Source organism: Dendrobates tinctorius, unplaced genomic scaffold (assembly GCF_039654945.1).
Source record: "Dendrobates tinctorius isolate UK_male_01 unplaced genomic scaffold, ASM3965494v1 ptg000086l, whole genome shotgun sequence".
Lineage (NCBI taxonomy): Eukaryota > Metazoa > Chordata > Amphibia > Anura > Dendrobatidae > Dendrobates > Dendrobates tinctorius.
The window spans coordinates 29,946,620-29,974,212 of record NW_027361754.1 but is presented as its reverse complement, the minus strand read 5'-3'; the positions used below and the strand labels follow the sequence as shown (position 1 = coordinate 29,974,212).

Genomic DNA, 27,593 nt, shown 5'->3' with positions numbered 1-27,593 from the left:
AGGACCAAACTGAAAGTCAAACAACTGATTGTAATTAGTGGTGAGCAAACGTGCTCGGGTAAGGTGTTATCTGAGCATGCTCAGGTGCTAACAGAGTGTCTTTGGTGTGCTCAGAAAATAATGTTTGAACCCCTGCGGCTGTATGTTTCACCGCTGTTTGACAGACACAACATATTGGGGAATTGCCCAACAAACCGTCAATTCTAAGGGAGGGTGCTCTCGCCCTCCAGCCTCTACTGCTCTTGTCAAGCACTTTGTTTGCTCTTCTTATAAGTGCAGACTACCTTCAGGTCAGTCTTCTTCCCTCTGTCAGGATTGCAGCAATCCCTCTGTCCTTACTACCCAGGAGTCATCCCCTGCTTCTGGAGAGAGTGGCCCCCTTATCCCAGGGTGGGCAACTTCTCTGTCTCAATCAGTTGCAGATCTTAGCAAGGTGTCTCAGACCCAGTTATGTGTGCTGGACAGGTTGCCTCTACCTTCCCCCATCTCAGGCCGGAGGCTCCCATAATTGTTCCTTACCTCTTCACACACCGTAAGAGGGCTAAACAGGAGAGTCGCTCCAGATCCTTCTGCTCGCTCCCTGCCCCCCACTACCCTTCCTCTCTCGTCAAGCGGCTTCTTCCCAGTCTTCCTCTTCAGACACACCAGCGGAATCGAATTTAGGTTTGCGTTCTGAAGCCAGGCTGGACCAGATTATACTGGAGGCCACCAGAAGGAAAAGCACTCTCCTTCCTCCGGCCAAACCCGGGCGCCATTCTCCTAAAGATGATTTTGGCCCTTTCTACCTTTCTCATCTGTGAAAAACCCTTCCCACCAGGAGAGGCCGCAGGCCCGACAGGAAAGGAGAAGACCCTCCTTCAAACTGACACCCTCCTGGAGACCTCGCAATGCGCATGGCAAGTCCCCCAGGAGCAAGCCCAGCAGATTTTCCTCCACATGACTCTTCACTGCTGCCCAGGGAGTTCACCAGGGTGGGCGGCTGTCTCCTGTTCTTCAGGGACGCTTGGCTCGCTTTGATTGACATTTGGGTCATAGACGTAGTATCCTCAGGATACAAGATTATATTAATTTTATGACCTCAAAATTATTTTTTCAAATCCCACCCCTACCTGGGTCATGGTTTTTTGCAGCCATTGCCTCACTCCCCTGAAGAGACGTCGTCGTTCTTGTCCCAACCTCAGAAGAATTTTACAGGTTTCTATTCAAACCTATTTGTAATTCCAAAGAATGACGGGTCAATTCGACAAGAGAGTCCATCTACGTCACTTCAGGATGGAATCCCTTAGTTCAGTAATTGCTTCCATGGAATCACAAGAGTTCCTGTGTTCAGTGAATATACAAGACGCCTATCTCCATTGTTTAGATTTTTCTGGGTTACCAGAGATTCCTTCGGGTCACGATACTGCAGGACCACTTTCAGTTCGTAGATCTTCCATTTGGCCTGGTAACCGCCCCCAGGGTCTGTACAAAGATTATGGCAGGGGTGGTGGACATCTTACAGAGCAGGAGTCTAGTGGTCATACCTTACCTGGACGGCATCCTTGTAAAACCTCCTCCCTAGTCCAGGAAAGCACGTCCACCCCTTTTTTCGAATATGAGCTGCCGGCACTGACATCAGGGGCTTATCTACAGCATTCCGGTTCGATGGGTGTCGCGGTCCGGTCCAGCGCCTCCCATCTTCATACGATGCCGTCCTCTTCTTTCCTTCCTGTCGTGGCTCCGGCGCATCCAGTCCCAATGGAACAGATCTGTCCTCTCCAGATCTCATTTCAAGTCAGGGTGCCTCTAAACTGGTGGCTGTCCTCCCCCCCTCATTCGACAGGATTGGGGTCCTTCCTCCCTATCAACTGGCAGGTGTTTACAACTGATGCCAGTCTTCCCAGCTGGTGTTTTTTCTTGTGGCCATCAGTTCCATCAGGTGAGTTTTGAAGCTGGCAGCTCTTTCATGTAGCTCACCTTTCCTTATTCTGCACAACGATGAGGTGGTTTTGCGTCCTGTTCCCTCCTTTCTTCCCAAGGTAATCTTCACCTTTCATCTCAATGAGGACATAGTACTCCTCTCTTTCTATCAATCTCCAGCTCACTTTCTGGAGCAATCTCTGAACAGGTTGGACCTGGTCAGGGCAATACGCAATTACCTTTCTAGGACCGCCTATCTCCAGAGGACGGACTCTCTCTTCATCATTCCTGAGGGCTCTTGAAAAGAGGCCTTCCGGAGTCAAAGGATACAATTGCTCGCTGTATCTTGGCGATCATTTGAAGGCGTATCGGATTAAGAACAGAGCATCTCCCTCTCGGATTAAGACCCACTTTACCGGAGCGGTGGGAGCCTCCTGGGCCATTCACCATCGGGCATCTGCATTAGGCTAGTTTCACACTGCCATCCGCAGCCCTCCGGAACGCTAGTCTACTTCCTCCTTACGTGAAGCCTACTGTCACATGCGTCCAGCGTTTCCCTGTGTACCTATCTTTAACATTGGGTACGCAGGGAGACGCGTTGTATGCGGATGCGTCCGTATGCGGCGATTTGAGGTGTGCAGCGACCGCACAGAAACGCAAAATTAGCCTTACAGCTTTGCAAAGCAGCGACATGGTCCTCTATTCACACATTCGCCAAGTTCTACAACTCGGCAAATGCCAGCCTAGGTAAGAGAACCTTGCATGCGGCATTAGCTAGTTCTCAAACTGGAGTTTGTGCTGTTTCTCTCCCTATGGACTGCTTTTGTGTCACTCTCCAACCCCAAAAGAAGCGATAGAGAAAACAGGATTTTTTTAGTTACTCACTGTAAAATCTGTTTCTCAAAGCCTTCACAGGGGGACATAGCACCCACCCATGTTTGACAGCAGTATTAATTTGTTTCTATTGTTACTGTTTGTTTTTTCTTCTACGTTCCTCTTCACGCGTTGCTTCACTTACTGCTTTCTCACTTACCTAATTAACTTAGTGTGAGTTGGTGGAGTGTACACTGCTGGGGAAAAGCTAATTTTTTTGTGCATAGTGGCAGCAGCATACACCCATGATTTCCTGTGTTCCCCAATGAAGGCTCAGAGAAACAAATTTTACACTGAGTAACCAAAAATCCTGTTATTTACATCTACTTGACCAGTATAGTGCCAGTATAAGGTGGTAATTACCTGCCGACATGGGATATAATATAGATTAATTAAGTATATACTTGGTACCTGGTATGTATGTGAGGGCACTGTGCTGCACGTCAGGTATCGGGAAGGTAAGTGAAACTGGTTCTGTGCCTCTATTGACCAAAGCCATCTGCACCAAGAGAAGCGCGGTGGAGACCTGCAGCTGCAGGCAGTTCTGGAGAGTCTGCGGCTCGGTCAGCGCAGCCTTCAGGCACAGATAGATTGTCATTAGTCGCTCAAATTGTTCCCGTAGGTTCTCTGAGCCGGGAGCACCGCTTTGCTGGGCATCACGCCATGCTCCTTGCAGTCTGTGCAAACTTTGGTTTACTTTCACCATTTGTTCATGCAACCTGGGAAGAGATTTGTAAAATAATGTAATTACATGATTTATTATGGTCATTTTCAAAAAGATGAAGCAGCAGCAGGTCACACCAACTATTTCACGTAGTTAGCATCAAGCTAAAATCATCTAGACTCCTGAAAAAAAAATATTTCTAGTCTACTAGAATTTAACATCCCCAATTTTTCCTGTACTGCTAAGTTATAGGGGTATTCCCATCTCGTACACTTATGGTATATTTACAGGATGTACTAAAATTGTATAGATAAGGATTCAACCAATGGCACGTGCATCTATCTCAAGCACTGGACCCCTGTCATGTGCCACTTTCAGTGGAAAGGGGGGCAGAAACTGCTAGACAAATATAATGGAAACTCCAATCGCCTCATCACTGACAGCTGCATGCTTCATGGCTCTGTCTGAGATATATACAAGTCCCATATATCCAATCTACTACAGAATTATGGCATATCCCATAGATACTGCTCCTGATGTCCCTCACTGATCACCCGGCTTCTCCTCCTTTGGGATCTGAGTGCAGTATCCCCACTGCTCCTCTGTACTGCTGATGTCCCCCGCCGCCTTTCCATCTTCTCCTTTGGGGGTAATTCTAGGGGTTTGACATCTCAGCTTCTCCTTCACAACACTGCTAATGTCCCCCGCCGCTCACCTGGCTTCTCCTTTGTGGGTGGGGATTTAGTATCCCTGCTACTCCTCCATACTTCTGATGTCCGCTACTGCTCACCTGGCTTTTACTTTGGGGTTGGTTGGGGACCACTGCAGTCGTTCAGTGGCTGCTCCTTACGGCTCGGGTGAAATATGACCACTACAGCCAATATGTCAATGTCGATTGACTACAGGGGTCGGCTGACACCCCACTGCCTCAGAAGAGGAAGCCACATTAGCGTCGGGGGACATCGGCAGCACTATATAAGTGTGGTTGGATACAGTAGCTGAGTATGTGTTTTTTTAATAATAGCTCCACCACAGCCACTTTTTTAAACTTGGTCCAAGTAGTAGACACCCCCTTGAAGGGTGAGGACATGGAATACCTGTGAAAGCCGAGATGAAGGGTGTATTGTGTCAGCACCAGGTTTTCTGTCACCAAGTTAAAGTTCTGAGGGAAGTCTGGTTGCTGATCATCAGCCGGTGGAATAAAACAAGTCTCTTTGTCCAGGCCTGTGTGAAAAAAAAAATATAGGAAAAGTTGTTAAAAATATATAGTTGTAGTATAACTGGTAGATGGGGAAAAAGGAAGAATTATGTTACAACTAATCCTGTATGTCAGGTAAGTTGGGGCTTATTCAGTTATCAGTTTTAATACAAAGGATCTCCGGCCCATTAATCAGAGTGGAGTAAAGCTATGAAATAAACCTAACGATCTCTACATTGCACAGACAGGAGGGCTTTTAACAAAACTGTCCCAAGTCAGCTACATACATGTGTAAAGCGTTATTCCCATTATTAAAAGTTATCACCGATCAAGTGGATAAGTGAAACCTACGTGCGGCAATAGGGTCTGACCACTCACACCCTCACAAATCCTGAGAACGAGGTTCCAACAAGTCCAGTAAGAAGGGAACGGTAGCCGCACATGCACACACCACAGCTCCATTCATTCTCCATGGGACTGCTGGATGCAGCAGAGTACAGCGCTAAGCATATCGAGCCCCGTTCTTGGGATAAATGGGTCTGCCAGCAGTCGGACCCCCAACAATCCGCAAGGTATCCCCTATCCTTTAGACAGGGAAAGTTATGTAAATTAGCTCTTTGGAAACAAACCAAACTATTTTGCTAGTGCCAAGCATTGAAGGTAGCTATCAGCTATAGGTGGCATTAGCAAGATAGTTTTCTTTCATTCACGTGGAGAGCTAATTTGTATGCTGGGGTATAATAAATATTGCAAAAAGTGTAACTGTACCGTTGGGTTTTGTGCAGACTCTGCTTACCCTTCATATGTATATTCCGACTCCTTCGCTCTTCTTCGTTAATGTCACGAAGTGCGCAGTACGTGGGATTGAATGTCAACAGGCGGGCCGACTTTAGTTTGCAAAAAGGCTGGCACAGCCGCAACAGGGCTGCACCCAGATTCAGAAAGAAGCTGTCCGAGGCGTACGTCTGCAGGAAGATTTCTGGAACTTGGTTGGCCCAGATTTTAGCACGACCTGCGTTGGCGTGAAGACAGTTCCCCAGCCAGGACAAGATTAGATGTTTGGTATCTGGAGATAACTGGAGAAGGTTCTTCAGAAGTTGATAAATTTTCTCATGAAACAGAGCCATGAACTAGACAAGAAGAGAGGAGATTAAATTGCATTAGTGAGCTGCACAGTAAATGGAAGAAGGTACTGTGTATCATCTGATCACCATATTGGGGGTCCCCTGAAGGGATCAGTGATGTGAATAGGCAGTAAAGGTATGTCATACATGAACCCCTTTAGGTTTGGGAAGCACAACCTGACTTCCATTACCTGATGTATATTGGCTTCTTGCACTTTAATCTCCTGCGGACTGGAGCGTGAAGGGTTCACAAAGTAGCCATGGTTTTCTACCACTCCGGGGGTACGCAGGAGGCAAGAAATGCTAAGGATCTCCCCCAGCAACGTCTTCTGATATTGGTGTCCGTTTGTTGGATCTTGAGGTTGGATATAAGCCACAAAAACCTGAAAAATGTAAAGGCATACAAAAATGAGGAACTAATGGTTTCAAGGGTAAGACGTATCTGGCATGACATTTAAAAGGATCATTAGCTTTTGTCTGGGCCGTGTCAAGGTGAAACATTGCTGAACGGGAGTGTATGACTTAAATTTTAACAGGTAAAGGAAGTCACCTTTGCAATGTCCTTCTGACGAGTGCAATATAGAAGCAGATCAAGGTATGTGTAGAGCAGCATCTGGCAAAGCTCCAAGTCCTTGACTCGTTCCAGGATCACATCAAATATGGGATGAAAAACTTCGCTGAAAGACTGCACCTCCTCATCAGCCAGAAGGGCTTCGATTACCTCCTCCAAAAACTCCACCACCTCATCAAAGTCTGAAACAGAAGCATGGAGCCGGCGAAGAGATTGGCATCATTCATTTCTACTGGGTATTAACTGCAGCAATGACAATAGATATATTGAATATCCCATGAGGATTTACTGCAGCATTAATGCAAAAATTAGCATGCTCCATTTCCAGATTAATCGATGCCCCCCCAACAGTAATATCAGCCTAATTTTGTATTTTAGGTGTTGGTGAGTTTGTGTGAGACCAACAACGACTTTTGTACTTTTTTAAACTTAAAAAATGTTGTTGGTCGGATAGCCCCTTTTATCACCTATCCACAGAATAGGATCTATAGGTATCTGACCACCAGGAGGGACCCCCCATAGAAGTGAATAGAGGCCACAAGAATGAAATTTTAGTAATCACAATAATTTTGTTTCTAATGTAAAATGCTGCAAACCTCTACATGTGACAAATTGCTACGACCCCCACCGCTCAGTGGTTATTGGGGGTCCCAGTAGTCTACCGTACATTTAGCCCCTGTTCTGTAGGGAGGTAATACACGCTGCTTATAATAATCTTTATTTTTATATAGCGCTAACATATTCCGCAGCGCTTTACAATTTGCACATATTATCATCACTGTCCCCGATGGGGCTCACAATCTAAATTCCCTATCAGTATGTCTTTAGAATGTGGGAGGAAACCGGAGTGCCCGGAGGAAACCCACAGAAACACGGGGAGAACATACAAACTCCTTGCAGATGTTGTCCTTGGTGGGATTTGAACCCAGGACCCCAGCGCTGCAAGGCTGCAGCGCTAACCACTGAGCCACCGTGCCGCCCTCGCTTATAGGATAAGTCCCTGTGATTCTCCCTATAATAAGGTAATAAACAACGAAACGTGAACCTTTGGGATTCTCCCAATGTTTTGACCTAAGGCTGTGTTCACACACTGCGTTTTTTAGCGGTTTTTGCAATAAAACCGCTAAAAATAAGCATCCCATGCATTTCTATGCATTTTGCACTTTTTGTGCATACTGAGGCGCTCTTTACCGCGAAAAAGAGGGATTTTGGGTTCTTACCGTAAAATCTCTTTCTTGGAGCCTTCATTGGGGGACACAGATGACCATGGGTGTATGCTGCTGCTGCTGCTAGGAGGCTGACACTATGCAAAACAAGAAACTTAGCTCCTCCCCGGCAGTACACACCCACCGACAGGCACCAAGCACCTCAGTTGGTGAAAAAAGCAGTAGGAGAAGCAACCAAAAACCATAAACATATGTACCAACTCAACAAGGGACTCTCAGACCCAACACAGTACTACTTAAACAGGGAGGGTGCTGTGTCCCCCAATGAAGGCTCCAAGAAAGAGGTTTTACGGTAAGAACCCAAAATCCCTCTTTAGCGCCTTATTGGGGGACACAGATGACCATGGGACGTTCCAAAGCAGTCCCGAGGGTGGGAACAGCAATAAAGGAACGAAATAAGGAAGGGCTTAGGTCGGTCGATGCGCCACCGCCGCCTGCAGAACCTTCCTACCAAGAGCTGCATCAGAGGAGGCCTGGGTATGAACCCTGTGGAACCTCGCAAAGGTGTGCAAAGAAGACCAGGTTGCAGCCCTGCAGAGTTGTAAGGCCGAAGCCTGGTGCCACACAGCCCAAGAAGCCCCTACAGCCCGGGTGGAGTGGACTTTCACCCCCGGAGGGGGCCGTTTCTCCTAAAGACGGTAGGTTTCCAGGATGGAAGACCGAATCCAACGAGCAATTGTGGATTTGGAAGCCGGAAGACATTTCCAGCGACCCTCAGAAATGACAAACAAGGAATCAGATTGGCGAAAGGAAGCGGTCCTGGCAAGGTAAACACGCAAGACTCTCACTACATCCAGTTTGTGGAGCGACTTTTCCAGAGGATGAGCAGGCGCAGGACAAAACGATGGAAGTACGATATCTTCGTTAATGTGAAAGGGAGATACCACTTTCGGAAGGAAAGAAGGAACTGGCCTGAGAACAACCTTATCTTGGTGGAGGATAAGGTACGGAGAACGACAGGATAAGGCCGCCAGCTCAGAAACTCTCCTTATGGATGTAATGGCGATTAGAAAAGCCACCTTCCATGAAAGAAAAGACAGAGGGATATCCTGGATTGGCTCGAACGGCGCCTTCTGGAGAGCGCCAAGAACAAGATTGAGATCCCATGGATCTATCGGAGAACGATGGCCACATGGGCGACTCCTTGGAGAAAAGTCTTCACTTGCGGTAAGGAAGATAGATCCTTCTGGAAGAGGATTGCTAGGGCAGACACCTGGCCTTTGAGGGTACTGAGGGATAGGCCAGCATCCAAACCGGATTGGAGGAAACCAAGAATGGGAGGAATGGAGAATGATAGTGGAAAAACATAGTTCTCGTCACACCAACGAAAAAAGGCCTTCCAGTACCTATGGTAAATGCGGGAGGAAGCCGGCTTCCGAGCCTTAATCAAGGTCTGAATGACCCGGTCGGAAAACCCCGATTCCCTCAGAATCGCGGCCTCAACGGCCATGCCGTTAAACTCAGAGACTGAGAACTCTGGTGGTAAAGGGGGCCTTGCGAGAGAAGATCTGGACGGTCTGGAAGCCTCCAGGGGACGTCCGCAAGCATGCTCACCAACTCCGCGTACCAAGGGCGTCTCGGCCAGTCTGGAGCTACTAAGATGACTGGGATGCCCTCTGACTTTATCTTTTTGACCACTCTTGGGATCAGGGCAAGCGGAGGAAACAGGTAAGGTAGTTGGAACTGGGACCACGGAATTACTAGGGCGTCGTAACCGACGGCTAAAGCAGGGTTCCCCAACTCCAGTCCTCAAGGCCCACCAACAGATCATGTTTTCAGGATTTCCTTTGTATTGTACAGCTGATGCAATTATCACCTGAGCAACACTAAGGAAATCCTGAAAACATGATCTGTTAGTGGGCCTTGAGGACTGGAGTTGGGGAACCCTGGGCTAAAGGATCCCTGGACCTGGCTACAAAGTGAGGAACCTTGTTGTTCATCCGAGATGCCATGAGATCGACGTCCGGGGTGCCCCAACGCTGGCATATCTGACTGAAGACTGTGGGATGAAGGGACCATTCGCCTGACGCTAGACCTTGGCGACTCAAGAAGTCGGCTGCCCAGTTTTCCACCCCTGGAATGTGAACGGCGGAAATCGCCGGCACGTGACGCTCTGCCCAACGGAGTATCCTTGCCACTTCTGACATCACCTGCCTGCTGCGAGTACCGCCCTGGTGGTTTATGTACGCCACGGCCGTGGCGCTGTCTGACTGTATGCGGACCGGTTTGCCTACGAGAAGATGCTGCCAACGAAGGAGAGCGAGGAAGATTGCCCTGATCTCCAGAAGGTTGATGGGCAGAAGAGTCTCCTGGGCGTTCCAACGCCCTTGGGCCGTTCTCTGATAGTAGATCGCCCCCCATCCTAGGAGACTGGCATCGGTGGTGATGACCTGCCACCGAGGTGGGAGAAAGGATCTTCCGCGGAGAACTGACGCCGGCAACGTCCACCAAGTCAGCGATTGCCTGACTCTGAGCGGAAGAAGAATGGGGCGATCCAGAGAAAACGAGGTCTTGTCCCAGACTGACAGGAGGAACAGTTGGAGAGGGCGAGAGTGGAATTGTGCAAAGGGCACTGCTTCCATAGAGGCTATCATCTTCCCCAGGACTCTCATGCAGGACCGAAGGGACATGATCCTCGAGCGTTGAAGGGACTGGATCCCCTTGCGAAGGGTTGAAAACTTGTCCCTCGGTAGAAACACTCGGGCTAGATTCGTATCGAACTCCATGCCCAAAAAGGTCAGATGCTGGGTAGGGTGCAGAGTGGACTTGTCCTTGTTGACTATCCATCCGAGGCGTCTGAGGGCATCCAAGGTTATGTGAAGACTGTGAAGACAGTCTTGGCGGGACGAGCCCTTGATCAGGAGATCGTCCAGGTAAGGGATAAGAATCCCTCTGGATCGAAGGATGGCCATGACTGTTGCCATCACCTTCGTGAAGACACGAGGGGCGGAGGCTAGGCCGAAGGGAAGGGCCGCGAACTGATAATGATTGTTCTGAATCGCAAAGCGGAGGTATCTCTGATGCCGCCGAGAAATGGGGATGTGGAGGTAGGCATCCCGTATGTCCACCGAGCAGAGAAACTCTCTGGGCTCCATCGAGGCTATTACCGAACGCAGAGACTCCATCTTGAAGTGGCGGATCTTCACGTGGCGATTGAGCAGCTTGAGGTCCAAAATTGGGCGAAGAGAGCCGTCCTTTTTCGGGACTACAAAGAGATTCGAGTAGAACCCTAAAAACCGCTCGTTTGTAGGAACGGGAACGATGACCCCGGCGGAAAGGAGAGAGGAGACGGCCTGAAGGAACCCTGGAACCTGTGATCGCTGTTTTGGGGTTCGAGACAGACAGAAACGACTGTTTGGGAGGGAAGAAAACTCGATTTTGTATCCGGATGTGATGATTTCCCTGACCCAAGCATCGTCGACAACGGATAGCCATGCGTCCTTGAAAAAGGAAAGTCTGCCTCCCACCCTGGAAAGCTTTCCAGGTGGGGGTGACCCGTCACTTAGATGAAAACCTTCCGGATCGAAAGCCTGAGGACCTGGAAGGCTGACCCCTGGATCTCCAGCGAGGGGCCGGCTTATACGATGGCTTTCTCCGGTCATTGGAAGCAGTGTTCCGGTCCTGCTGGGATGAACCGTCTGTGGGAGAGAAGGGGCGAAAGGACCTAAAAGGCAGAGAAACCTTCTTGTTAAAGAACCTCTTAGGGTGGGACTGGGGAAGGGAAGTGCTCTTTCCACCAGTGGCATCCGAGATTATCGGATCCAGCTTGGCGCCAAAGAGCCTAGTACCGTGAAATGCCAGGTTTGTGAGCGACTTCTTTGAGGTGGTATCCGCATTCCAAGACTTCAACCAAAGGATGCGGCGTACGGCCACAATGTTGCTGTTAGCTCTAGCTACGCACCCTGCCGCGTCCAAGGAGGCGGCCAAAAGGTACTTGCCTGCATGATTAATTTGGTCTGCTAAATCTGCCAGCTCGTCCTGAGGAGCTGCCGCTGAAATGCCCCTGCGCAGAATTTTTGCCCAAGCCGAAATGACTTTCGCCACCCAAGCGGATGCGAAGATAGGACAGAGGGATGCGCCGGATGCCTCAAAGATTGACTTAGCCAACGACTCTATTTGCCTGTCTGATGGGTCCTTAAGAGAAGCTCCGTCCGGAAGGGAAAGAACCGTCTTAGAGGAAATACGAGAGACTGGTGGATCTACCTGGGGAGCTTTGGTCCATTTCGTGACTAGATCCGCATCGAAGGGATAAAGTACATCTAAGTACTTGCGGCCTGAAAAACGTTTCTCAGGATGTTGCCAGTGATTGGCTAAGGAAGTGTCGAAATCTTTGTTATTAGGAAAGGTTCGAGATGGAGGCCTCGCTTTCTTAAGGGAAACCGAGCATTCCTGAGGGGGGGCCTTATCCTCCTTTATCTTGAGTGTTTGGTATATAGCCGATATGAGACTATTTACCATATCCCGAGTTCTAGCTATATTGTCCGCCTCGGAGTCTGATCCAGATTGTGAATCCTCGTCTGACCCAGGATCGTCTGCCGATGAGGGAGACGAGGAGCGTAGCCTGAGAGAAGCGGAGGGACCCTGCGAACTGGAAGAAGAGCCAGACAGGACCCGCTTCCTAGAGCCCCTACCTGGTCTGTCCGTCTGAGGGTCACGGTCCGGTGCTGTCGACTCACTATGAGAGGCGGTCGGTGCACAGGTGACTGCAGATAACTGAGGCAACCGCTCTAAGACCTGGACCAGCGATTGAGACACTTTTGTCAGATCAGAAACTGACTGAGACATCGCCACAGCCCATTCAGGGGGGTGGGGTGGTCTCCACCCGGGGTTCGGAGTGCTCCTGAGGGGCAGACATGGCGGAAGGGCTGCAAGACGGGCAGAGGGGAGATGACTGACCCGAAGCCCACTTCTTTTTACAGCGCGCGCAGGTGTAGTGAGTGAGTAGCGGTGGGTCTGGAGCAGAAGGCCCTTGCCGGGTTGGGCATAAGTCTCAGTGGTAGAAACACTACCTGAAAGAAACTGCGGGGGTGGGGGGCTAAGTTAAGCGTCAGGGAGAGTCAGAGTCGAGCCTACCGAGGTTCAGAAGCAGACACACTAGCGTTGTGGCCCCCAGGGCAAAAATCCAGAGAGAAGGAGGAAGAAGCTCCGGAAATCCAGGAAGAAAACGCTGGCGGTGGACGGAGCTTAGCCCCCGCACTGCGCGATTGGCTGAGACCCGGGGAGGGGGCGCGGTTAATGACACGCTGACAGGGCTAAAGAGAAAGGAGCCCTGAGATAGGCTGTAGAAGCACGCGAAGAAAGCGCGCGCACAGGGAGAGGGAGGACCGCTTCGAAAATGAAAGTGAAAGCACTCCCTCTGCTTTCACTAGCGACGGCGCACCCGGGTGCCTACTACCGCAGTTAAAGGAGAACTCCCTCTGGGCTGAATACTGAGGACAGGGGACGCAGACCGAGGCAGCGCCCCCCCGGCGGAACCCCTCCCCCCGCGACAGGAGGGCCGCGTGTCAGAGCGCCGTGTCAAAAGGAGGAGTGAGGTACTCGCTGTACTTGATTGCAGAAGTCCTTGATAGGTCTATGAGAGCGGGGCTGAGGGGAACATTCAGAAGCTTACCTGATGTCCCTGACGAGGCTGACCGAAGGGGCCCACGATAGAGCGCAGGCCGCTGGGAGAGGCGATCCTCAGTACCCGCACCATCCGTATGGTGCTGAAGACTGCTCCAACCCCAGTGTCAGGGGAAACGTCACCGCTGGCGACCGCCGTCTTCCTCTCAGCCCTGTCCTAGGAGAGGGATGAGGAGGGGAATCGGCTAGGACCGTCCATCCATGGCCCCTAGCACCCGAGGGTGATAGGGGAAGGTCCTGCCTGCGGGCCTGAGAGTTGCGATGTGGGCAATACCACATTGCTCGCTCAGCCGCATTAAAAGGAAAAGCAGGATGAATTCACATCCTGTTTCCTGATGCTGTATCAGGAAAATAAAGGGGAAAACATTAAAAAAACACAACAAAAACCTGAAAAGAAAATGATTAAATGCGGATCTGGGGAGATCCCGGTCCGCCTCCTACAGACACTAAACACAAACTGGGGTGCTTGGTGCCTGTATACTGCCGGGGAGGAGCTAAGTTTCTTGTTTTGCATAGTGTCAGCCTCCTAGCAGCAGCAGCATACACCCATGGTCATCTGTGTCCCCCAATAAGGCGATAAAGAAACATGGATTTTTGTGAGTACTCACCATAAAATCCTTTTCTCCGAGACGCTCATTGGGGGACACAGAGACTGTGGGGTGTGTGCTACTGCCGTCTGGAGGCTGACACTAGGCATACAAAAAACAAGTTAGCTCCTCCTCCGCCGCATACACCCTCGTCCCGATAGCAGGCGGAAACCAGTTTAGTGCAAAAGCAGTAGGAGAACATCCAAAAATTAACCTTAACGCAGAAAATCATATGTCTGAAAAAGGACCACCCTACATTAAATAAGAATTAAATAAACAAGAGCCAACTGGCTATCAGGGTGGGTGCTGTTTCCCCCAATGAGCGTCTCGGAGAAAAGGATTTTACGGTGAATCCATGTTTCTCCTTCGTCTCATTGGGGGACACAGAGACTGTGGGACGTCCTAAAGCAGTCCCTGGGTGGGAGGACAACTCACCGATCCAAGCCGCATGCCCTCCTGTGTGCCACTGCTGCTTGGAGAATTTTCCTACCCAGGCTCGCATCCGACAAGGCCCGAGTATGCATATTGTAATGCTTACAAAAAGTGTGCAGGCTGGACCAGGTTGCTGCTTTGCATACCTGCTCTGCCGAAGCCTGGTGCCGAAGCGCCCAAGAGGCGCCCACTGCCCGAGTAGAGTGCGCCCCTATCCCTGTTGGAATCGGTGAGCCTCTAATACGGTAAGCCTCCTGAATAGTTAGGCGAATCCATCTGGCTATGGTTGACCGTGAGGCTGCGAGACCCTTCCTGCGCCCTTCAGGAATCACAAACAACGAGTCCGTCTGGAGAAAAGGTGCTGTCCTTGACACGTACCTCTTGAGAGCTCTTACCAGATCTAAAGAGTGGAGCGCCCTTTCCACTCTGTGTACTGGCGCTGGACAAAACGAAGGCAGAACAATGTCCTCATTAATATGGAAAGAGGACACGACCTTCGGCAGAAAAGGCGGCGGTGGTCTAAGGACTACTTTATCCTTAAAAAAAGTCAGAAAAGGAGCTCTGCAAGATAATGCTCCTAACTCCGAGACCCACCTAATGGAAGTTATGGCTACCAAGAATACCACCTTCCTGGAGAGATATGACAATGAAATTTCCTGTAAGGGTTCAAACGGGGCTTCCTGTAGGACACCCAGGACCAGGTTAAGGTCCCAGGCGTCTATGGGTGCTCTATAGGGGGGCACCAAATGAGAGACCCCCTGAATGAACGTCCTGACCTGCATATTGGTAGCGATCTTTCGCTGAAAAAGGACCGACAAGGCCAAAATCTGCCTCCTAAGGGAACTTGGCGCCAACCCTGCGTCCAGGCCGGACTGCAGAAAAGCCAGGATGTTGGGTACCGAAAAGGATAATGGCGCAACCCCGTGTTCTCGACACCAATGAAAGAGAACATTCCAAGTGTTATGATAAATTTTCGCCGAGGCCGGCTTCCGGGCGCTAACCATTGTCGCAACCACTTCACGCCCAAATCCCGCCTGGGTCAGAATCCAAGATTCAACGGCCATGCCGTCAAACACAGGGCCCCTAAGTTCGGGTGGCAGATCGGCCCCTGAGACAGTAAGTCTGGCCGTTCCGGTAGACGCCAAGGCACGTCTGCGAGGAGCTGCACTAGATCCGCGTACCATACTCGACGGGGCCAGTCCGGGGCCAGCAGAATTGCCGGGACCCCCTCTGTCTTGATCTTTCTGATGACCCTTGGGAGAAGCGGCAGTGGGGGAAACAGGTATGGGAGCCGAAACTGGCTCCACGGTAGGACCAACGCATCCACCGCGATCGCTCGCGGGTCCTGAGACCGAGCGACGAACGTGCTCACCTTGGCGTTCTCCCTGGACGCCATCAGATCCACGTCTGGAGTCCCCCACCGTTGGCAAATCTGCTGGAAGACCTCGGGGTGAAGGGACCATTCCCCGGCCGCGACGCCCTGTCGGCTTAGGAAATCTGCTGCCCAATTTTCCACACCTGGTATGTGAACTGCTGAGATTACCGAGTGGTGCCTCTCGGCCCAACGGAGCACATGCTCTATCTCGCGCATGGTTGCCCGGCTTCGCGTGCCTCCCTGGTGATTCACGTACGCCACTGCCGTGGCGTTGTCTGACTGAACTCGGACTGGGCGTCCTGCTAGCAAGTGCTGAAAACGCTGCAGCGCCAACCGCACCGCTCGAATCTCCAACAGGTTGATCGGCAGACGAGCCTCCTGAGGCGACCATTGCCCCTGGGCCGTGTGATGCCGGAAGATTGCCCCCCAGCCGAAAAGACTTGCATCGGTCGTGATCACCAACCAATGATCTGGGGGAAAAGGCTTCCCCTGACGAAGAGAGGAGTCGTGTGTCCACCATTGAAGCGCCCGTCGAACCTGAGAGGGCAACCTGCACTGATGATCGAGGGAGAACGAACTCCCGTCCCAAGCCGCTAAGAGAGCATGCTGCAGGGGACGGAGATGAAATTGAGCAAACGGAATTGCTTCCATCGCCGCCACCATCCTTCCTAGAACCCTCATCCCGAACCGTGTGAGGGCCCGGTTGTTGAAGACTTCGGACTCCCTGCCGGAGTGCCCGAGCCTTGTCCGGAGGGAGAATTACCAACCCTCGGGAAGTGTCGAAAATCATCCCCAGGAATAAAATCCTCTGAGCTGGGGTAAGGGAAGACTTCTTCCCGTTGATCAACCATACTAGGCGAGATAGGGTATCCAGTGTGATGCTCACATTCTCTTCGCATGCCCGAAAGGACGGCCCCTTTACTAAGAGGTCGTCTAAGTACGGCAAAACCACTATGCCCCGAGAATGTAGAACGGCCATGACGACCGCCATCACTTTCGTGAATATCCTGGGGGCCGTGGCCAACCCGAAAGGTAGGGCCACAAACTGAAAATGCCGGCCCTCGATTGCAAACCGAAGGAACCTTTGATGTGTGGGAAAAATAGGGATGTGCAGGTAGGCATCCTGGACATCGATCGATGCCAAATATTCTCCGTGCTCCATGGACGATATGACCGACCGGAGAGATTCCATGCGAAAACGCCTGACCCTGATGAACCTGTTCAGGAGCTTTAAATCCAGAACCGGCCTTAATGTTCCGTCCTTCTTGGGGACTGCGAACAGATTGGAATAAAATCCTTGGGTCTTCTCGCACTCTGGTACAGGGACAATGACCCCGTTGCGCCGCAAGACCTCGATGGCCCCTAGCAATGCCTCTGCCCGGGATTCCGTTTTGGGAAGCCGGGAAAGAAAAAATCGTCTTGGCGGATCTTTGACAAACTCTATTTTGTACCCGGAACACAATAATTCTGCCACCCATGCGTCGCGCGCCACCGCGACCCAGACGCGGCAGAACCTGCGCAGCCGTCCGCCTACTCTGCTGTCCTCGGGTACTGGATGCCTCGAGTCATTTCGCTGAGGGCTTCTGGGACCTGGCCCCCCTTGATCTGGGCGGGCGGCCCCGCATCCTACCCAGCGGGTTGGTTCTATACGTGACCTGACGCTCCTTGTCTTGGTTATAGCGAGCTGGGGTGGAGATACTGGCCGCTGCCATCCACCCGGGGGTGCGAAATGCTCGAAAGCGCGCCTGAGGTTGACGAAAAGGCGGCCTAATCCTTTGCTGTGGAAGGAAGCTGCTTTTTCCCCCTGTAGCATCTGAAATGAGCTTGTCTAATTTCTCCCCAAATAGCCGATTACCCTGAAAAGGCAGGGAAGTCAAAGACTTCTTAGAAATAGAATCAGCTCGCCATAACCTTAACCACAAGGCTCTCCTAATGGCGATTGCATTTGCTGCCACTACAGCCGCGCCATTAGCCGCATCCAAGGATGCATTAATTAAATAGTCACCCGCCATCGCGATCTGACTTGCTATCTCCGCCACTTCCGACGGCAAATCTCTATCCTGTAGGACCTTGTTTAAAGAATCTGACCATGACATCATGGCTTTGGCTACCCATGTTGCCGCAAAAGAAGGAAAGAGCGCTGATCCCGATGCTTCATACACCGAGCGAGCTAAACCTTCTATGAGTCGATCCGTGAGGTCCTTAATGGAAGAACCGCTAGGTGCTGACAACAAGGACCTTGAAGCTAGGCGTGACACTGGGGGATCCACTACCGGAGATTCCGCCCATTTTTTACAAAGTTCCGATGCGAACGGATATCTCGTTTCCAGCGTTTTTTGTCCTGAAAAACGTTTGTCTGGACGTTCCCTTTGCCGCTGCACTATATCCTCGAACTCAGGATGAGTGCTAAATACTCTATGTGGTCTCCTGGTCTTCTTAAAGGATACCTTATGACCTGTAGTTAGGGAGACATCATCGTCAATACCCAGAGTCTGATTGACTGCTTCAATAAGACTGTCTACCGTCTCTCGGTACCCCGGGGTATCCAGGTCCAAGGACTCTTCCCAGTCATCACCTGAACTCTGCTTGCTCCCAGAAAATGGTGACGGTGAGCGAGATGCCGCACTCACGGATGCTGAGGCACCGGAGGGGCCAGGAGACGCCGTACGGGCTCTTTTCCTGTGCGCCTGCCTAGAGAGTGTGCGGCCCCTGCAGGCCGGAGGCTCTTGTGAGGTGGGTGACCCCTCCCAAACAGGCGAGCCGTCATCTCTACCCCTATCCGGGGCCTGAAGGGTCTCAATTGCCTTCGTGAGCGAAACCATGGACCGAGAGAGTGATAACGCCCATTCTGGGGGATCCAGACCCCTGGGCACTGTCGCAGGGGAGGGCTCCTGGGCGCGTTCGGAGTCGCAGGCTTCACATAACTTAATAGTTTGCGCTCGTGGGAACATCACCCCACAGGAAACGCATGCGGCATAAAGGAACGTGTGCGTTTTTCCTTTCCCAGACATAATGCTGGCGTCGGCCCACACACAAAAAAATCCCTTAAAGGTTTTGGGGGGTGGGGGGGGTAGGCGGAGGAGGGTACTGTGTAGTGCCCTAGTGTGGCTCCGGGACGGGGTCGCACTTACCCACTCCTGCGCGTCTCTCCCCGTGCTTCAGTTGCCTCACTCCTGGTAGGCTGCAATTCCTCTGTGATCGCGGTCTACCCTGCCTTACCGCCGGGGCCTCAATTTAATCCGGCGCCTGCCCTGGAGATGGGGGCGGCGCCGGAAATGACGTCACGCGTAGGGCGGCGCTTCCGCCCGCGGCCCAGGCCGAAGCCGCGGGCTAAATTTAGAAGTGGTCCGCCCGACCGCTACCCCGGCCGCCCGCCTCCCCATGCCCGGCTGACGACGGGGGGCGGCGCCGGAAATGACGTGCGCCCAGGGCGGCGCTTCCGCCCGCGGCCCAGGCCGAAGCCGCGGGCTAAATTTAGAAGTGGTCCGCCCGACCGCTACCCCGGCCGCCCGCCTCCCCATGCCCGGCTGACGGGGGGCGGCGCCGGAAATGACGTGCGCCCAGGGCGGCGCTTCCGCCCGCGGCCCAGGCCGAAGCCGCGGGCTAAATTTAGAAGTGGTCCGCCCGACCGCTACCCCGGCCGCCCGCCTCCCCATGCCTGACGACGGGGGGGGGGGGCGGCGCCGGAGAAGACATGTGCCCAGTGCGGCGCTTCCGCCCGCGGCCCAGGCCAGTCCGCCCACCTGGCACGCCGGATTGTCCCCCCAGACCGATCTCTACCCCTCTACCTCGGCCATCCGGCTGCAGCTCCCCACAGTCTCCCGGCCGCGCCAATACCCGGAGGGAGGCGAAGCAGGTTAGAGGAGCGGGTGGAAGGGTGGGGGGAGGGGGAAAGCGTGCCTTTCCGAAAACGCTGCCCAGGGCCCTCCACTCGCTCCAGCACATACCTGAGGTACTCTGTTTAAGACGGTGCAGGCACCCTAGCTCCGACCGCCTTGCCGGGACGAGGAGAGGGACCGTCTGCCGCCATGCAGCACCGCCGTCACGCGTTGGTGGAGTCATGGGGGCTGCACAGACTAGTCTTGTGCCTCTGTGCAAGCCCATGGTTTCAATACCTAGGGGTGGACAGGGCTAAGTCTGGCCTAATGTCCCACGTCGCGGGAGAGGAAACGTGGAGGGATACTCGCACGTGGTCGCCCGTTGCTGGTTTGGGGAAATCGGATCCTTTCAATAGGATGCGTTGCCCCTGTCTTATCTTCATAAAACAAAAAACAAAGAAAAAATAGATGTCTGGGGAAAAGTCCCAGATATGTCCCTCGGTGCGGGAAAGGATACGCGGAGGCGATACTCAACGCGTGCTCGCCCGTTGTTGGTTTGGGGAGATCGGACCCTTTCTATAAGATCCGTCGCCCTTGTCACATCTTCATGGTAAACTAGAAAAAAATTAGTCTGGAGAGATCCAGACTGCGTGTGCCTCCATAAGACACTAAGCAAAAAACTGGTTTCCGCCCGCTATCGGGGCGAGGGTGTATGCGGCGGAGGAGGAGCTAATTTGTTTTTTGTATGCCTAGTGTCAGCCTCCAGACGGCAGTAGCACACACCCCACAGTCTCTGTGTCCCCCAATGAGACGAAGGAGAAAAAGGCATCGCGGTAAAAAATGCAGCATGCCCATTAATTTTGCGGATTTTTCCACGTTTCTGGCTATTTCTATGCGTTTTGAAAACGCGCTGAAAAAAAACGCGCGGTTTCTGGGAAGGGAGTCAGGTTTTTCAGCAGAAATTTTCTGCTACGTGTGCACTTAGCCAAAGAGAGATCAGCTGATTGAGTGCAATGCACTATTTGGCCTCTACTGATCTAGAAGTCGCGGAATGACAGCTATAGACTGCAATGTAACCAGGACCTACTTGCTCCACGCAGTCCCTCCAGCATGAGGTCCACTACCTGTGCTGGGACATCCTGCCCCTGATATATCTCTGGGGTCAGCAGAACAGTGCGAGCATTGGAGACGGTTAGTGCCTTACAGCGCACTGCATATGGCAGCAGATTCTCTGGCACTTTAGTGACCTGTTAAGACAATTGAATAAAAAAGCAAAAGGTAACAAAAGTAATTTATGGTGTGAACAGTGTCGACAGGTCGTGGCATAAATGAGCTCTTACCTCCTTCTTGGCTCTCTGGAAGCAAGAGAATAGGAATGGGACGATATGCTTTTCCCCTGCGTCACGTTCCGCGGACAAATTGGGGGCTCCTGACGATATCATACAGATCATGTATTTCCCAGGTTCAGGGAGAAGAAGCCGTGTGAACAAGGCCTGAAAACAGAATAAGAAAGTGCTGCGTTCAGACACCAGTAAGAAATGACGGAGGGACTGTACGTCCTATGGCATTAAAGGGATTCTCCAGGGTATGTGATCGGTGTTGATCTAACCGCTGGGACACATCGATCGGCAGAACTTTTGGCTTGGAGTGGCAGATCAGACACCTGCTCCATTTATTCTCTAAGAGGGCTGATGGAAAAAGCCGAGTGCAGCTCTACATGCAATGAATGGAGCGGTGGTCGCGCAGACACACTGCACCTCCATTCTAATGGGGATTAAAGTTCCCCCGTTCTCCCAGCAGTCAGACCCCCGGCGAGCAATAGGTTTTCACCTATCGAAGTTAACTTGTTTTCACCGGACAACCCCTTTAAAAGTACAGATTTACTTGACGTATGTTGTGTGGGTGTCGTGTGATCTACCTGTTCTACATTGTCCATATCCAGCCAGTCCTGCCCATCCAGTTCAGATCCGAGCTCCTCCAGATACACACAGCGCTGAGGGATGCCGTTCCCGCTCTTTAGACTGGGGTCACCTACGGGACAGAAAATAGAATAAAATTTACAAATGGACTAGAAGTAACACTCGTAAGAGATTACACAAACCGATTATCTGCAAGGAAGTGCACTCAGATGTAGTAGCCCCATTTATACAGCCAGACCCGGCCTCGATCAGCAGCGACCGGAGCAAGTTGTGATCGCTTCTGTTTAACCACTTAAATGCTGCTGTCCGAGAGAGAAAGAGACATTTAAGCGTCATGTTCCCGATAGGGATTACATCAAGGCGCCCATCATCAACCAACGCAAATCATAATGGGATGCCATGGAAATCAGCAGCTTACTGAAGGCTCACCCACAAATTGCATAGATCATGTTTTTTTCTTGTTCAACTTTTTTTTTTAACTAAATGCTACCACACAAGTCCATTTGCAGACTCCAGTCACTAGGGAGGCTCAAGAAGAGAAAAAAAATTATATATATACACCAATAAAAGTCCAATAAAAATTACCATTTTTTCAGTCACCACATCTCTTCCCAAAAAAAAAAAAAAAAAATCAATAAAGTGATCAAAACATTGCTACAAATGCAAACAGCTCGCCATGCTAAACAAAAAGCCCCATAATGCTCCATCAACTAAAAAAAAAATACCAGTTACAGGTCTTGGAAAACAGTGACAAACCAAATTTCTTTTTGATATCAAGTTCAGAATTTTTTTAAGACACTGAAATTATAAAAAAAAATAATTAAGTTTTGGGGTCATCGTAAATGAATAGGAGACTTACATTGCCGTTTTAATCACACTATGAATGCTGTAAAAACAAGACCCCAAAATAACTTTTTTTCCGCCATTAATTATGTAATTTGAAACAAAAACTTGTCCAACAAAAAAAGACAAAAAAAAGCTCTTTGCCAGCTACGCAGATGGAAGACTGAAAAGTGTTCGCTCTTAGAGGAAAGAAATAAAAATTGAACGTGCAAAAATGAAGAATGGCGGCTTCCTTAAAGGGTTAGAAAATGCAGTAAAGGACGTAAATCCGCCGATACTCACTGTTATCCAAGGTGATGAGGAAGATTCTCTGAATCATGTGGTTTATGTTCAGCTGCTCACAGATCTCCTGTTGAGAACGGAACGAGCGACTTATTTCCGCCACGGAGTCGTCGCAGTCGTCCAGGCTTTCTGAGACGCTGTTGTCAGAGTCGTCCTGGCTCTCTCCTGCATATTCTACACAGACAGAGGGATAACTGCTTAGCTACAGGATTAGTCAAACTTAGCTTCATAAATGTGAAGATGAGCAACTTTCTAAATAATCTTCATTAAAAAGTTTGGCTGCAGCAGAGTACGTAATCTACATAGATATCTGCAAAATCTGACACAAATCCACTAGAGCTCCTTCTGGCTGACTTTTCCATCCGATTTCCCCCTCTCTTGGGTGGGGAAAAAAGGTTGTACGCAGCATGACAGGAATTATGAGCTGGAGGAAAGAATGTACAGTCTCGGGGAGGGCAGCTCAGTTAGGTTGTGGATAGGGAGGAAAGTGCATTATCTTTCATGAGCTGTAAAAGGGAAATAAAGCTGTGCTAACACAAAAGATCCAGTGAAGACAGCAGCATCAAGGACACACAGACTGTTTTACTGGGAGGAACACATCCACAAAGTTTGAAAACTGTTTAACGGGGGATTGTAGAACAGAACCCCTAGTGCAAATTTTTAACTAAAATTTAAGCTATAAATGAAGCACTGCAGTTCCTCCACCGCTTTTGTCAGGTCCCCCTGTCCGGTCCTCCTTTTCACATGCTTGCTATGGTGACACTGACCATAGAGATACAGTGGTAGGTGGCAAATGTCACAAGGCTCATGACCAGTATAGGCTACAAATAGCAGGAAAATGAAGGGGTAATGATATGGCCAAGCTTCTATTTTTCCCATTGTAGGATTGGAAAGACATTTTTTACCCTTGGAACAACCAGCTGTAAAAGGTTACTTGCCATTTTGCTGTCGTAACTGCTCCTTTTGCCCGGCGACAAACTGCCGAGCTTCTGCGATCGACCCAAAGAGGGCGGCAAAAGGGTTTGTCGAGATGCTGTTGTTGTTCTCTTGATCCGTCATTTTGCTAAGCAGCAGGATCCATGTAGTGTGTGATGTGGAGGCGTCCTATCTGTGGGGAAGTAACAAGAGCGCGGTTATATACATCGGGACTATGGTTTTAGTTTCAACGGGTTGTCTGCATTATATTATTTAAAAAATTGGCCCATGTCGGTTTTTAAAAAAAAGAAAACAATAGCTAAACTCACCTACCGGATATTACTACTACCTACGTCTTCCACCGACGTCGTTTGATCTACCTGCCTCACGGTCACTGGTTGGCTGCAGTGGTTTTTTGCCATCCAAGACAGAAGAAGCCATCTCCTAGCTTTCTTTGGATGACACCTGAACACTACAGACAAACAGTGGCAGCTGATTGACTGCAGCAGTCATGAGACACCCCTGGCTGGAAAAGGAAGAATGTAAACTTACAGTGGACATTGGAAATAGTACAAAGGGATGGCGAGGCTCCGGTGGGCGAGATTATTGCTGATGGTGATGGTTGGGAGGACTGTCCTCCGATCCCAATTTTCAAGTCTGAACAGAGCAATGGTCGTCCTATAAAGAATAGGGCGCTGCCATCAAACAGGACACTGCAGACGCTTCGTCTTCAATCAGTGGTGGTGGAAGTTGGGACGATCCCTTTAAATCTCTCTACTCAATGTCAAATCACCGTCATAAAAAAAAACCCAAAACCTTAAGAAATAAAAATGGCGTTATCCCAAAAATCTAACGTTTCTGGAGGTTCTCAGGGCTGAATTCAGTAATGACTCTCCAGCCATGTTCTGGAGCATTATTTCAGTTGCAGGTGTCCACAGTCACAGGTGCAGACAAAAAAAAAAAAAAAAAGCGGTGAATTTTCCGGTGTGGATTTGTACTGGTATACATTAGTATATATATATTTTTTAATAAAGTAAAAGCTGCAAAATTAATTTCTGTTGCATTTTTTTTTCTACCGAGTTCACATTCAGTTTATAGCACATGTTCTTCCCACAAGAAGCCTCCCGTCAATTTTAAAGTGAAATCTGCAATAGATTTTTAGGTATTTTTTTTTTCCCCATACAGATTTAAAATCAGTGATACAAAAACAAAAATAAAGAAAAAATAACAATAAGTTTGGGGACCTTAGAAGTGAACAGAGAGACACGTCTCTGCATAGTCAGTGGTGCAAGACAAGGTTTGTCCTCAAGATATCAGGTCTATCCTGTGTATAATAGATTGTGAGCCACAATGGGGACAGTGATAATGATGTCTGTACAGCGCGGCGGAATATGATGGTGTGATATAAGTGAAGCATAATAAATAATAAACCATAAAGGGGGGTAAAAAGGATGCTAAACCCTTTTTAGAGTGTGTGCACACGTTGCGGTTTTTCCTGCGGATTCGCAGCCGTTTCCATGCGGTTTACTTTTCCATGTAAACCTATGGCAAACAAAATCCGCTGTGCACATGCTGCGGAAAAATCCATGCAGATTTGCTGCGGTTTATTTTCCGCAGCATGTTCCTTCTTTTGTGCGGTTCCGCAGCTGCAGTTTGCCTTCCAGGACATTATCTCTCTCTCTCTCGCACTAGAATCTGCATCAATCCCGCTGGACAAAGTATGGAACTCCGCAGGGAAAACTGCATGCGGTTTCTGCCAAGCGATGCGGATTAATCTGCAGAAAAAATCCGCAACGTGTGCACACACCCTTAATGTGAAGGACTGCAGGAATTTTCTTGTCTTTATGCTGCTGAGTTTGCTGTTATAAAACCAGCGTCAGCGACCGGAGCGAGCTCAGACTGCTGCTGTTTATCCATTAAGGAGTTGCTATCAAGTGGCATTTAAATGATCAGCTGCAGTGTGACTGAGGCCCATCATCGCCACCCATGACACAACCACAGGCAATGTATTACCATGGCAGTCGGGGGGGGCTTTAATTGCCACCATCATGGTACACCCACGATGCCAAGAAAACAGGGTAAAGATCCAAAGAGGGAGTAAAAAAAAAAACTAAGAATTTGTAAAAGAAAAATAAAAGCCAACTTTAAAAAAAAAAAAATGCATTAACTATCGATTGGTAATTTATACCTGGACTTTTGGACATATGACTGTTATAATTGTCTTGTTGTGACCTTTCCCTCTTTTTCCCACTTTTTATTATTCTTCTTTTCAAAACTTACTAAAATTACTAATCACGACTTTATTTATTAAAATTAAAGTATAATTAAGAAGCATAAGATCCAAGCAAAACAGATAGAACAAGAAGTTTGTGGCCCAATTCCCCCCCCCCCCCCCATCTCAAAACAACAAATATTTAGTCTGTGAAAATATTCAATTATTTGACAGATAACCATTAAATATTGAGACGGCAGAATTGCTATTTTTTTTCAATCCCTAAAAAAAGATCAAAATGTTGCCTCTACCCCAAAACAGTATCAATAAAAGAGTCGGATCGGCGCGGAAACGACCAGCGCTCACGTGGATGGAAAACTTAAAAAATTATGGATCTCCGAAAAACGGCGACACGTGAAGCTGTGCCGATAAAAGTTTAAATTATATTTTTTAACCAGTAAAAAAAACAAACATTAAAGAATGAAAAAAATTAGACAAATAATAAATACAACTTGAAAAAAAAAACAAAAACACTGGACAAGTTTGGGATCGTCCGAGTCTCAGGGACCTGGAGGAGAACACCGTCTGGTTATTTTTATGGCACAACGCACAAAACCCCAATAAAACAATGGTGGAATTGCGTCTCTCCCCCATTTTGACACATTGGGGATTTTTTTCCAGTTTTCCAGGACAAATACATCATCGTCCCGCAAAAAACAAGCCCTCGTATAGGGATGTAGGGGGGAGAATAAAACACAGAAAGGGAAGGGGTTAATGACCAGGTGACATCACAACACAGGGTCAGGGGATGTAGCAGAGCTGGGAGAAGACCCCACTGGTCAGGTGAGCAGGAGTGGAGCACAATGCTGCAGTCCCATGTAAACCACTGGGTGACATCAGCAGGTGACACGCTCAGCTCTGCTACATCCTGACGTGTAGTGGGAGCAGCAGCGATACACGCACGATACACGGCCGTGCCATACGGACAGTGTGCACACAGCCCGGAGCCTCTGACTCACCGCTCTGCCTTCCTGACGCTTCCGCTTCCGCCCCCCGCCAACACACAGGCGGGGCAGAAAGGGTTACAGACGATCATGTGACCGACCAGGAAGAGGCGGGGCTTGTCCTGCAGTTTCGCCGTGGAAGGGGCGTGGCGTATCGCCGTGGGCGGAGCCAGACGCTGCGGCTGCGCGTTGGCGCTGTCCGCTGCAGAGGGCGAGCGCTGGGGCTGCTGTAGTGCAGGGAGAGGCGCTGTACATTGGGACTGATAGGGAGGAGGCGATGGAGAGGGGAGATCTCTGCACAGTTGGGGAGTCTAGGGTTATTCTATGATAGTCGTGATGCTCTGCACCACACAATACTTGGACCTGATTTATTGGAGTACTTACAAATTAGTTTAAAAAATATAGATGCCCACAGTTGCATTTTTTTTTTTACTTAAATGCATGTATGTTGGGTTAAAAATAATCTTTGCAATTGGGTTTTAGTAATAAAAAAAAAAATTGCACGGTTTGCCATCTATAACCTTTGAAGAGTGAGTAAACTGAGAGTCCATCAGTGAGCTCGTTTTGTTTGACCACGTGAAAGTTCCGCTCAACTTTGATGTGGTCATAAAACAGCTGAGGAGCTTTTGAAGAGTTTAGGAATAGTTTTTTTGTAGCCTTTTCATTGAACAGTGTCTAATCTGAAGAGGTTTCCTTTAAACCCCTTCACCCCCGAACAATTTTTTCATTTAGGCTGGAGTCACACTAACCTGCGTAAAATACGGTCAGTATTTTCCATGCGTAATACGGATGACAGACCCCTAAACAGTGCTCCGTATGTCATCCGTAATCAAGGTGTGGTCGCGTATTTTGCGCATGTCAACATCCGTATGTAATCCGTATGGCATCCGTATGGCGAGATTTTCTCGCAGGCTTGCAAAATGGACATATAATGGAGCCCTATGACAGTTTTAATAAAGAAATGAAAGAATAGATATAGACACATAGAATGCATGTGTATATATATATATATATATGTATTCTATGTGT

At 49.7% G+C, this 27,593-nt stretch overlaps 1 protein-coding gene across 1 annotated transcript in view; it reads right to left on the bottom strand.

Moving 5' to 3' along the window:
• Positions 1-26,736, bottom strand: part of UBE4A (ubiquitination factor E4A) — a 47,960-nt gene extending 21,224 nt beyond the window's left edge. Inside the window, exons 1-11 of the mRNA XM_073585264.1 lie at positions 26,580-26,736; positions 23,372-23,541; positions 22,434-22,607; positions 21,308-21,420; positions 20,730-20,882; positions 20,477-20,636; positions 6,309-6,511; positions 5,950-6,141; positions 5,431-5,764; positions 4,534-4,660; positions 3,184-3,491 (exon numbers count right to left, since the gene is read on the bottom strand). Of these exons, the coding sequence (XP_073441365.1) occupies positions 3,184-3,491; positions 4,534-4,660; positions 5,431-5,764; positions 5,950-6,141; positions 6,309-6,511; positions 20,477-20,636; positions 20,730-20,882; positions 21,308-21,420; positions 22,434-22,607; positions 23,372-23,492 (1,885 nt within the window). The 5' untranslated portion in view covers positions 23,493-23,541; positions 26,580-26,736. The remainder of the gene's footprint in view (positions 1-3,183; positions 3,492-4,533; positions 4,661-5,430; positions 5,765-5,949; positions 6,142-6,308; positions 6,512-20,476; positions 20,637-20,729; positions 20,883-21,307; positions 21,421-22,433; positions 22,608-23,371; positions 23,542-26,579) is intronic.
• Positions 26,737-27,593: the final 857 nt, after the last annotated feature.